The 12,300-nt window shown below is 48.7% G+C and overlaps 1 protein-coding gene across 1 annotated transcript; it reads right to left on the reverse strand.

The window, feature by feature from the left end:
* Positions 1-3,306: 3,306 nt before the first annotated feature.
* LOC107179172 (L-amino-acid oxidase-like) lies at positions 3,307-9,532 on the reverse strand. Its single transcript, XM_015535411.2, has 7 exons — positions 9,496-9,532; positions 7,658-7,872; positions 7,058-7,170; positions 5,830-6,031; positions 5,242-5,310; positions 4,896-5,032; positions 3,307-4,332 (listed from the first exon to the last, which is right to left on the reverse strand). Exons 1-7 carry the CDS (start codon positions 9,530-9,532, stop codon positions 3,501-3,503), a joined length of 1,605 nt encoding a protein of 534 aa, XP_015390897.1. The 3' UTR covers positions 3,307-3,500.
* Positions 9,533-12,300: the final 2,768 nt, after the last annotated feature.

Consider the following 12,300-nt stretch of genomic DNA (forward strand, 5'->3'; position numbering starts at 1 on the left):
GTTTACTCTGCTTCTGGCTCCTCATGTGTTTTGTGGCTGTTTCTGGTGAACCATCTCACCCTGGGAAGCCCTAAGGTAGCTGATTGAAGCCAGCTCTGGCGTGGCTCAGCAGTACCCTTAGACCAACCCTGGGGTCTGGAGGAGTTGCTGTTCGTAGTGTACATCTGTCATTTTTATCTGCCCCAAATACTCTTCTTAAGAGATGGTCCTTTTGGGGTGCCTGGGTAGCTCAATGGGTTAAGTGACGGACTTCAGCTCAGGTCATGGCCTCACGGTTCATGGTTTCAAGCCCTGCATCTGGCTCCTTGCTCTCAACACAGAGCCCACTTCAGATCCGCTGTCTCTGTCTCTCTCTCTCTGCTCCTCCCCTGCTTGAATTCTCTCTCAAAATAAATAAACATTTGAGAAAAAAAACCACTTTCTTAAAAAAAAAAAAAAAAGAGATAGCCCCTTGTCCCCTTCCACTGGTGGCTGGGGCTGCTGGTCACAAGACCTACTTCCTATGCTGAGGAGTGGGCCCCTCATCCAGCAGGTGGATGGGTAGTGTGAAGATATTTCTGTGTAAGTGATGAATCATGGGAATCTGCTCCCGAAGTCAAGAGCACACTGTCTATACTGTATGTTAGCTAACTTGACCATAAATTATACTTTAAAAAATGCACTGGGAGAGAACAGCCCTTTCTTTTCCCGTGGATGGCAACGTATAAAGATATAACCTTGGAGTTGCCTCTGACTGCATTCCTTGCCAGAAGAAAGAAGGAATTAGGGGCACCTAGGTGGCTCAGTTGGTTTAAGCATCTGACTCTTGGATTCGGCTCAGGTCTGATCTCGAAGTTTCGTGAGTTTGAGCCCAGCATCGGGCTCTGCCCTGGCAGCACGGACCCTGCTTGGAATTCTCTCTCTCCCCTTCTCTCTGCCCCTCGTCTGCTCACACTGTCTATGTCTCTCTCAAAATAAGTAAATAAGCTTTAAAAAAAAAAGAAGAAGAAAGAAGGAAGCTGTATTAGATTCTTTGGGCTGCCATAACAAATTAGTACACAGTTAGATGGCTTAAAACAGCATAAATGTATTTTCTCACAGTACTCACAGAAGTGACAGCAGGGCTGGTTCCTTCTGAGGCTTCTGAGGAAGAGTCTATGCTTGTCTCCTGGCTTTTAGGAGTGTCTGGCGATCTTTAGGAATCCTTGCTTCTAGATGCATTACTCCAACCTGCCTCCATCCTCACGTGGCTGTCTTCCTTCTGTGGTGGTCTCTGTTCACATTTCCCTCTTCTTATGAGTACACCAGTTATTGGATTAGAGTATACCCTTATTCAGTATGACCTCATCTTTTTTTTTTAATGTTTATTTATTTTTGAGAGACAGAGAGAGATATAGTGCAAGCAGGGGAGGGGCAGAGAGGGAGACACAGAATCTGAAGCAGGCTCCAGGCTCTGAGCTGTCAGCACAGAGCCTGACCTGGGGCTTGAACTCACAAACCATGAAGTCATGACCTAACCCAAAGTCAGATGCTTAACCCACTGAGCTACCCAGGCACCCCAGGTATGGCCTCATCTTGACTTGATTACATCTGCTAAGACCCTATTTCCAAATAAGGTCACATTCACAGGTTGGGGGGTGGATGTGAATTTTGGGGGGCATTATTTAACTCAATACAGAAGCTAAGTTAGGAAAACAGGGTCAAGAGGTAGAAAGAGAGAGAACCTTAATGAAAAATGATCAATTCCTAAGCCCAACTGATCTGGATGAACTGTACTTCACCTGAGACTTTAAAGATATGTAAGCTAAAACATTTCCTTTCCCTTAAACTAGTTAGTGTTTGGTTTCTAGCACTTGGAACTGAAAAAGTCCTGACTAATATAGGGGTGAATGAAAAACCAGAATAAAGCAAGCTGGGATTTTAACAATAGACTAGAATGCAGTAAGAAAACGTGTTTCCTCTCTCTATTCCCTTCCTTCCAAGCAATATGCCATCTCTAGACACAACACTCCCTATAGTACTTCATCACAATGGTCTTCAGAGTCCTCCAAGGCCACCCTGGTAGGAATGTTCTCCAGGGAAAGAGCTACCACGTTATTTACTTCTTCCCTTTGCCTGATCGGGCCCAAATAACCAAGAATTTGGGGTAAAAAATGACCTAATCATTGGAGGTATGGGAACGCAGGTAGGGGTTTTGATTCAATTGAATAATGCTGCTCATTCTTTTTTTTTTTTTTAAGTTTATTTATTTATTTTGAGAGAGAGAGAGAGTGAGTATGCATGGGGAAGGGTCAGAGAGACAGAGAGAGAGAGAGAAAGAGAGAATCCCAAGCAAGCTCTGCACTGTCAGCACAGAGCCTGATTTCGGGCTCAAACTCATGAACCATGAGATCATGATCTGAGCTAATATTGGACACTTAACCGACTGAGACACCCAGGCACCCCTGCTGTTCATTCTTTGTATCTGGCACTCAGCATAGTGCCTGGCACATGGTAGATGAGAAATAAATATTTACAGAGAGTGAGGGAAATAACATATATTTAAGTGTCTATGGGAAATCCACTGAGGCATACACAATATAATCCCAGCTGTTGGGGGCTCTCAGTGTAGTTGGACAGATAATATGCCCTCACAAAGTCATTACATCATAGCATAAGAAGATCCATTGTCCAAATATTTGGGACTCTAGGGAGGAAGGGTGGGGGTTGAAAAGAGAGAGAAAGATCCCTAGGCTTTGGGTACGGCAGTTAAGGGAGGATTCAGGGAGAGGGAATAAGTTACTTGGGTCTGGAAGGACAGGGCAGGTGTTAGAGAAGAGCAGAGTGAGTATGGAGAACAAGCTTGGTGTCCTCCCAGAGGGGTGTATAGGCTGACAGGCAGAGGTGGGGAGAGGGTCTGGTTGGTGATGGGGAGGTAAGGGTGGAGTGAAAAAGTCTGTGGGCCAGGAGGTGTCTCTAGGAGGCCAAGATCCTGCTCTTACAGGCTCAGAAAGAACTGAGAAGAGCCCTTATCTCTTCCATCCATGTAGACTCCATGTTGGGCCAGGATGTAAGCTCCCTCCTCGCCCTGCGGAGGCACACAATGATGGGGTTTGTATGCATTGTGAAGTGTGTGTGACTAATCTGTGGTTTAATATTGCTGTGGTTCAGGGTTTGTCTGTTCCTTTAGAAGCTTCTAGTTGTATATGACAGAAATTAAGGCATTGTTGGAACCTTTCTCTTTCGCTTTTTATTATTATGCAGCAGGAGACAGTTTCCTCACAGCTAAGGGCAGATTCTAGCACTCACCATCCTTGATTTACTCCTTACCCTCCATCTACTCTGATTCTGTTGCTTCCCTCCTCAAGGCCTGGCAGGGGAGAGAAGGGGGTGATTCTTTGTGGACTGGCCAACTGGATTCTTTGGCGCTTTTGGATTCTTGCTTGTGGGCGGGGGGACTAATGGTGACCTCTCTCTTGGGTCTCTGCCTCCAACTCCCACCTCCCAGCCCCTTTTCTGCCGGATTTCCTCAGGGATTTCTTTCAGGGTGAGAAATGATTCTGGGTATGAGTGAAGGTCTTCTGCCTCGCGGTGGCCTCCTCGTCCACGGCAGCCTGGATATTCCTGGCTGCCCGCAGGCCGGACTTGATAGCAGTGTCTATCCAGGCATGGGGCATGGAGGTATGCTCGCCTGCAAAGTGGATGCGGCCCTCAGGCTGGAAGAGCTGCAGTGAATAGTCCGTAAACTGGTAGGGTGTGAACTCAGCGAAGGCGCCCATGGTGAGGGGGTCCAGAGACCAGCGCTTGAGCACAGAGGAGGGGCACATGCGCCGCAATTCATCCTTGGGTATCTGGTGCACGGCCGCCAGGTCCTCCAGGACCACATCCTCCACCTGCTCGTGCGTCATGGATATGAAGAAGAGGGAGTCATCGTCCACGGTGTAGGAGGCCAGCAGGACGCCCTTGCCGCTGGGGAGGCTGTGGCTGGGGTAGTAGATGAAGCGCGAGGGCCGGTCGGTGACAGACACCCCACCCCGGATGCCCTCCCGCTCCCAGAAGGGCTCCTTACAGGCCAGAACCACCTTGGTGGCGCTGGTGTAATGCACCACGCGGAGCGCTTCCACCTTGTCTGGAGAGAGCGGTGGCTTAAAGGTGATGAGGCGCGTGGCCTTGGCTGAGGCCGAGATAATGACGAAGTCCGCAGTGAGGTTGTGCTTCGCGGAGCTGGGCTCACCTGCCCGGTAGGAAACCTGGACCTCAGGCCCGTCCCTCACCACTGCCTCCACCTTGGAGCCCAAGTGGATGGTGCCAGGCTTCAGGCTGGTGCTGAGGGCCCTGGGGAGCTGGTCAAAGCCACCGGTGATCTCAGAAAAGCTGCAGGGGTGAGCGGAGGGCAGGGGTCAGTGTGTGGGCACCAGGCCCCCTTGCTGGGTTTCCGGCAGCCCTCCTGGTCTGAAAAGCAAGGAAACTGGCTTCCTGCAGCCTGTGCTGGATGCTTCCTTCCATGTCCTTAACTAGTCTCTGTGAGGGAGGGATGATTGTTTAATTATACTTTGGAAAACCGAATCCTGTTGAAGAGGGACTGTCCCAGGATGACATACCCCGTCTAGACCCATAGCCTGTGGATTCAGTTACCATGCAGTCCTGTGTCCCAGAAGGAGTCCCAGAAACATGGTTTTGGATTCTGGCTCCAGCCCTCACCCCACTTAAGTGAATTTGGATGAGTCATCGACCCCCTCTGAGCCTAAGCATCTTCTCCAGTAAAATGGCTCTGAATAATAGTATCGACTTTCTAGGTGATGAAAAGTGACAATTTTTGGAAAGCGCTGATAATTGTGTCTGGCACATAGTGACCTACTCAATAATCATAGTTCTGTTTCTCTGCTCTGGGGGTTGGAGGAGGGGCAGATTCCAGCCCTAGTCCCAATTGGCCTTACTCGTCCTTTTTGGAAAAGATGAAGTCTGTCCGCAGGGACTCTAGGAGGGATTTGTAGTATCCAGAATCCTCATTCATCACAGTCCCGATCATCTTTACCGCTCCTTGGCTCAGTGCCCCTTCTTTCAGCAAGTAAGCCTGTGGGAGGTAGGAGTGCCAGATGGAGGGCCCAGCATGTAGGAACGGGCTTCAGCAGGGGCCTAGGGCAGGCAGGGGGTGGGACTGGACTCCAGGGAGGTGATGTCTTTGGCAGTGGGAAGAGAGAGTCCTGGTCAGCAGAGAACAACAACCCTGGTGGGCTAGGCTGAGCACAGACCTCCTCTACCCCTATCCTTTGACTCACATACCTTGGTGGAGTAGGAATCATAAAAGGACACCAGGTGGCTGCAGTTGAAATTTTTCAGATTTTGTTTGAGCTGCAGAAGGGGAGGGAGGGGAAGAAGTTTAGATGTAAGTCATAGAGCAGTGGCAGGACCCCTGGGTTCTATGGGTGTCCCTTTGAAGAGGGTGGGGGCAAGGAGGTGGGGGATAGAAAGACCAGGGGAAGTGTGTTTCCAAGAGCTCCTAAATGCTCCTCTTTCCTCCCAAATCTCCCCTTCATTTAAAGACCTTTGGAGACTAATATTTAAGGGGAAGACATTCACTGCAATCCAAGAGAATTGATTCATTACTGAGTATTGGGTTATCTGGTGATTCCCTTTCCTTCCACTGTCATCATCAAGCAGTGGGCCGTTGGATCACCAAGTACAGGAGAGTAGATGAGTCTGGGCATTAGGGTTGGGGTGGCAGCATTCTTAGGGGATATTAGAGGAGGGACCAATCACAAGAGTGCCATATAGGAACCAGGCTAGCTGGGTCCATCCACAACTTTCCAGGTGATCTTGGGCCAGAACTTGTTTTTTTCCCAACCCTGGGAGGGGTGAGGCAGGAGGCACCTTGGTGATGGACTGGTTGAAGAGATTAGTAGCACCCTTGCCCTTCTCCATTGGTTTCGTGGAGTAGCCTAGGAGCTCTGGGTTGTCCTTGACCTCCCTGGTGCGATAACGTTGTCCGTTGATGAGGTACCAGGTGTTACCATCATATTCTATGAACTTGTTCGTCTTCAGGCCAAGCTTCTTGATGTAGGTATGAACTAGCCTGGAGCAGATACAGGTATAACATGGCACCCATCCCAGGGCCTCCTTCCTGCTGGCCTCACTATAGAAGCCATTTCCAGGAAAACCAGTTTCTTCATGTGCCCAGAGAGGTCTGACTGTTTCTTCAACTCTAACCCTGCTTCCTCTTGCTGTGGTATTAACTCTTTTTCTTCTGTTTTTTCTTCCCCCACAAGGAAGATCATGAGGAGGGAGTTCACCCATCACCCAATAAAGGCTCTTTAAGAAATCCCAGAGTACAAGACTTAAGGAGAGGCAAAGGCCTCTTGTTTCAGACAGTATTTGAAATCTCACCTTCCATTTCTAAGTAAGTTGAGGCCAAATCTAAAGACTCCTAGTTTAGGCTGGTTCATTTTGTTTTTGTTTTGGTGTGTTTGGAGGGAAGTCTTGGGTTCAGTTTACACATAAGGCAAAAAAGAAGTCATATTTTTGGAGGTATGTCGACACCAGGTGAGGGATCTCTTTTGTCTTTAGAAGCCACAGAACCAGGGTCTGGGTTCTGCCCCAGGAGCCAGTTACAGTTTAGGGGTCGAGCATATGTTTTTGGGCCTGTTGCCTCCTTGATTTTGAGGAGGAGCTCTGTTACTTTCTCCTAGGAGAATCTTGGGTGTGCCACTTAATACCTCTGAGCCCCGTTTCTTGATTTGTAACCAGCGTGGTGCCTGGTACATAGAGGTGCTCAAGAAATGGCAGCTAATATGATTATTAAATATTATTAGTTTGTAGCTTAATGGGGTATAATTGACACATACGAAGCTACCCATATTCAAAGTACACAATTTGATGAATTAATGCTAACTATTATTATTAGTTTGGGACCTACCATTTTCTGTGTGACCCTGGTCTCTGGGCCTCGGCCTTCCATGTCAAGTGGGAGACCAATGTTAGTCTTGACTCCACATGAGACAGTTGATGTGAGAGGCTCTGACCCTATGGCAGCAGCCCCCCTACCCAACCCCTACCTAATTCCTCTTGCTTGCCCTTCACCCATCCCTTCCTTGGCACTTACCTGTGGGACTTTGGGATTCTCATGGGCCCCAATTCATAGTACCAGCCCTCCTCCTCATTCCTGTATGTGACAACTCGACCCCCGATGTGGTGGCTGGCTTCCAGGATGGTTACCTGGAGTCCAGAGAAGTTGTTGCCGGAGTCATGCTTTCCCTTCTCCCACCCTGTACACCCATCCCCATCCTGCCACAGGCTCTAGTCTGGAATTCCTAGCAGTAGGTCCCTGCATGTGCAGGATAACCACACGGTGGGTTGGGGGTGGTGGTGGAGGAAGTTCTTCCAGGAGGGTCCTGAGTAATGTAAGTGGGGCAGAAGTGCTCCGTGGTGGCGGGGGACCAAGTGCCTCTTGGCCTGTTCTTGTTAGCATAACCCTTCTCCGCTTTTGCTTCTGTGAGAATGCAGGTGTAACTAGGGTCAAGTCTCAAGGGAGCCTGGGGTTTTGAGGAACCATAACTAAGGGCTAAGAGATCAGTGCATTATAAGCAGCCATCTAAGAGCTGACTGTAGCTTCTCCCTTTTTCCTTTTCCACCCAAGGAAGCAAACTGATTCCCCTCCTCAGACCCCAGGCAAAGGATTGAAGCCCCTTCAAGACCTGCTCACCTGGTGGCCAGCATCTTGTAGGGCCTTGGCAGCTGCCAGGCCTGACATGCCAGCTCCCACTACTACCACACGCTTGGGCAGCGGGGAGGCGTGGAGCCCCTTCTGCGCTGTGACAAGGATGGACTCGTACTCGGGGTCCTGGAAGCACTTGACCAGGTCCTCAAAGTAGCCAAGGCAGCTGGGAGTAGCCAACAGCAGCCCCAGGATTAGGATTCCTGTGGTAGAGAGGGGAATTGGGGACTGCCTGTCTGGGGCCCGGGCTCTGCACCCTGCCCTACCCAGGATGAGCTTGGCTGTGTGAACGCGTGCAGGTGGTGAGGTCAGGCAGCACCTGTCAGATGTGTGGTTGTAAACATGCATATTTGTGATTGTATCTGTGTGGGGCGATTGTGTTGTGTGGGGTGTGGACGTATGTGCGAACCGTGCTGGTGTCAGCTGTGTGGTTGTAAATACAAATGCATGTGTTCACGTGTATGCATATGATTGGAAACCCATGAGTGTGTGCAGAGCCATCTATGGATGTGAATATGCCTGCTTCTGATGGTGGGTGCATGTGTGAGCTTGTCTGTGATGGAAGTTGCAGTGATTGTAAGTTTGTGATCATTGCCCTGTATGACTGTGCGTTGTCTGTGATTTCATGGGAGGGGGTGTGTCTGTGGGACAGTGTGGGCACCTGAGCAAATGTGTGGATGAATCTGTATGGGAGAGCGAAGTGGGTGGGTGTGGCCTGGGTCTGAAGAGTGAGGAAGGCATACATGCACGTGCTTGAGTTTGTGAGGGAAATGGGTGCCGGCATTCTTGTGTGTGATGCTGTGAGTGCATCTGAGCGTGAGGCTGGGTGGCAGAGCCGGAGGGTGTCTGTGTTCTTTGGGAATGTGTGCTTTTGTGAGAGGATGGGTATGTGTGAAAGTGGGAGTGTGTGAGGCATGGTTCTCTTCGGGTGGAACTGTGACCAGTTTCTCAGCGATATTACCAGTGCCCCGTGGACCTTGGCAGTCCTACTGTTCCTCTCCAGCCTGACAGTTTTTCAAATCCCTCCAGGTTTTCTAATGTGCAGCCAAGATTGGAAACTACAGTTAATATGTAACACACAATAAGTCCAGAGTGACGTGGTGGTTTTCATCCCCCAAATTGACTGCTCTGATGCACAGAGAAATTCACCCAGGAGGGAGTCTCCAATGAGAGACTGTGTGGTTTCCTTGGTGTTACCTGCTCTGAAGGGGACCGTCCAGGAGTGGTGATGCAATGTGCCCCCCTGCACTAGCCCTAGGATTTTTGGGTGGGTGAGAATGCCCTTAGTCCAGTCTTTGTACATGTGGATACCTGAGATGCATAGAAGGCAAGGGATCTTCAGGTGCCAACCCCTGTAGAGACTACACGCAGGGGTGACTTCTGCAGGGGTGACTTCTCCGAAAAGAAGAGGGAGTAACCAGCCACCATGGCAGAGAACCCCAAGCCTCACCCTCTCTCCCCACCCTCCAAGCCTACCTCAACCCCCGAATCCATTCTCACCCCTGACAAACTCTCCCATCTCTCTGAGCTACCGGCATTCCTGACTCAGTCCCCATGTCCTTCCCTCTGAATGGACCCAACCCCTAAACTCATTACCTGGACCTGGACCCATTCTCTTGACTCACTTTCAACACCTGGACCTATGCATAGCCCCCCACGTAGCCTTGACCCATCTCAGTTCCAATGTCTTTTCCTATTGCATGGCCCCATGCTCAGACTCCCTCTCTGACCCATCTCAACCCCATCCCTCCATCTCCTTTCCCTGTTTCAAAGTCCAATACTTTCTCCCTCAGGTGCCTCTGTCTCAGAGGAGGGGCCCCACTTACCCCTCATCTTGGCCTTGGCCTTGGCCTTACAGCTCATGCTGAGCCCGGGGCAGCTCTCTCTCTCTCTTTATGAGGAGCCAGCTCCACCCCAGCAGTTGCTGGCCTCGTCCCACCGGCCTGCCCCTAGGGCTGAGCCAAGCAGAGAAGCCCGGCCCTCATGGTGAAAAGACCGTGGTGACTCGGCCCCATCCCCGGCCTCATCTTCTGCCTCCTGGCCCTTCCTTCCTCCTGGCCCAGCTCTCCTCCTAGGGAAATCCCCTTCTCCCAGCTCAGACCCCAGCACCTGGGTACTAGTTGGGAGAAGGGGCTGTGGGAGCCAGGTGAGCCATCCCCAACCTCCCAGGAATGGGTGAGGACTGGGGCTAAGTGTCTGGGCTGGTTTGGAAGGCCAGTGTCTGGGCTCCCAGCCTAGTCAAAGCTCCCAACTGCCTCCACTAGAGAATGTTTAGTTCCACTGTTGTCCCACCATGAGCTTTCTGCTCCACTGTGAGTTTGTCCAAGGTGGGGATTCTGGCCAGGAGCTCCCATGGAAGACTGTGCCCTTCCTGCCCCTCTCAGGGGCTCCCCTGGCAGGCTGGGCAGATGTCTTTGGGCTGGCCCATTTGCAGTGGGGAGGGGTTTTCCCCCTCTTCCTCTGAGTCCTCTGGGGGCTTCCTTGGACACTCACTTCTCTGGCACTGGAATTCCTTCTCCTGGGGAATCAGGCCAGCTGGCTGTGGTACCAAGACTAGTTCTTTGTTCTCTGTGTACAGTGCAGGTGGAGATAGGCTGGCTGGCGAGACAAGTGGACAGGAAGCAACATGGGCCTGGGAATGGGGGAAGCAACATGGGGCTAGGGAGAGAGGGAGTCAGTGTCAGGGGCACAGGCCTCAGATTCTGGGAACCAGGGTGGCATAAGGGAAAGGGCACCAGCAATGGAATCCAACAGAACTGGGTACAAATCTTGCTTTATTACATCATTGCTGTGTGGCTTAGGACATAAGGCTTATGATACTTCTCTGAACCTGGATTTCTTTACCTGTAAAATGGGCCAATAATACCTTCTTCATAGGGTGCTTCAGGATTAAATGAGATGATGTGTGTGAAGAGCCTGGCATAGTACCTTGCACTCTCTAGGTCTCTAAACTGGCTTCCTTTTTTCCTTTTGGAGATAAGGTTTGATTTGACACCAGATCACACACAATCATAGTATCTTTAAAATGGAAGTAATTCCTCCACTACAGGGTTGCTGGATGAACCAAATAAAATAACACATGGGGGTTACAGTGTGAATGGCTAGGCTTTAAGCATAGATCAAGGTGTCTCTCTCTCTCTCTCTCTCTCTCTCTCTCTCTCTCTCTCTCTCTCTCCTGCCTCTTATTTTTTGAAATAGCTTTGTTGAGATATGATTCACATACCATACAACTCTTCCATTTAAAAAGAGAAATTCAATGGTTTTTAGTGTCTTTTCAGAGTTGTCTACTATCACCATAATCAATTTTAAAATATTTTCATCATTCCAGAATGAAATACAGTACCCATGAACCATCCCTCCCCATTCTTCTCATTGTCCCAGCCCTAGGCACCCTAGACATTACATATATCCAGAACAGGTATCATACGATATGTAGTCTTTTGTGACTGGCTCCTTTTGCTTGCATAATGTACTCAAGATTCACCCATGTTGTCACATGTATCCGTACTCCATCCTTTTTATGGCTGAACAATTTTCCATTTAGGACTGACTATTTTATTTATACCATATTCGTTTATCCATGTATCAGCTGATGGCCATTTGGGTTTTTCCCACTTTGGGGCTACTCTAAACATTCTTTTATAAGATTTTATGTGGACATAGATTTTCATTTCTCTTAAGTATATATTTTGGAAAGGAATTGCTGGGTTATATGTTAACTCTATGTTTAACCTTTTGAGGAATTGCCAGACTGGTTTACAAAGCCTGCACCATTCTACTTTCCCACTAGCAACAGATGAGATCCCCAATTTCACCCCATCTTCAACAACACTTGTCACTATCTGTTTTTGATTGCAGCTGTCCTAGTGGGTGCGAAGTGGTATCTCATTGTGCTTTTGGTTTGTATTTCCCCGTTGACTAGTGATGTTAAACATCTTTTCATGAGCTTAATGAACATTTGTAGATATTCTTTGGAGAAATGTGCATTCAGATCGTTTGCCTATTTTTACATTTGGTTATTTGTCACTTTATTATTGAGTTGTAAGAGTTTTTTATATCTTGTAGATACAAGTCTCTTACCACATATATATACACATATGTTTGTAAATATTTTCTCCCATCCTGGAGATTTTCACTTTCCTGATGATGTTTTTTTAAGCATGGAATTTTAAATTTTTGATGAGGTTCACATCATTTATTTTTTCCTTTAATTGCTGTGCTTTGAGTATCATATCTAAAATCCTATTGCCAAATCCAAGATTATGAAGATTTACCCCTATGTTTTTTTCCCAGTGTTTTTATATCTTATTTTATTTTATTTTATTTAAAAATTTTTTTAAATGTTTATTTTTGAGACAGAGAGACAGAGCATGAACAGGGGAGGGTCAGAGAGAGAGGGAGACACAGAATCTGAAACAGGCTCCAGGCTCCGAGCTGTCAGCACAGAGCTTGATGCGGGGCTCGAACTCACGGACCGTGAGATCATGACCTGAGCCGAAGTCGGCTGCTTAACCGACTGAGCCACCCAGGCGCCCCCCGCAGTGGTTTTATATTTTAAACTGTTCTATTTTGATCATTGGTCCATTTTGAGATAATTTTTATATATGGTATGAGGTAGGGTTCCAACTTTA

The sequence above is a fragment of the Panthera tigris genome, chromosome C1 (assembly GCF_018350195.1).
Source record: "Panthera tigris isolate Pti1 chromosome C1, P.tigris_Pti1_mat1.1, whole genome shotgun sequence".
Lineage (NCBI taxonomy): Eukaryota > Metazoa > Chordata > Mammalia > Carnivora > Felidae > Panthera > Panthera tigris.

What these genes read in the sequence shown, in the direction of transcription:
- LOC107179172 (XM_015535411.2), bottom strand. Translation starts at nt 9,532, where the DNA reads ATGAGCTGTAAGGCCAAGGCCAAGGCCAAGATGAGGG. An exon ending in AGAATCCCAAAGTCCCACAG is followed by an intron (nt 6,032 to 7,057) that starts GTAAGTGCCAAG and finishes TATCTGCTCCAG; the next exon opens with GCTAGTTCATACCTACATCA. An exon ending in ATGATTCCTACTCCACCAAG is followed by an intron (nt 5,033 to 5,241) that starts GTATGTGAGTCA and finishes TACCTCCCACAG; the next exon opens with GCTTACTTGCTGAAAGAAGG.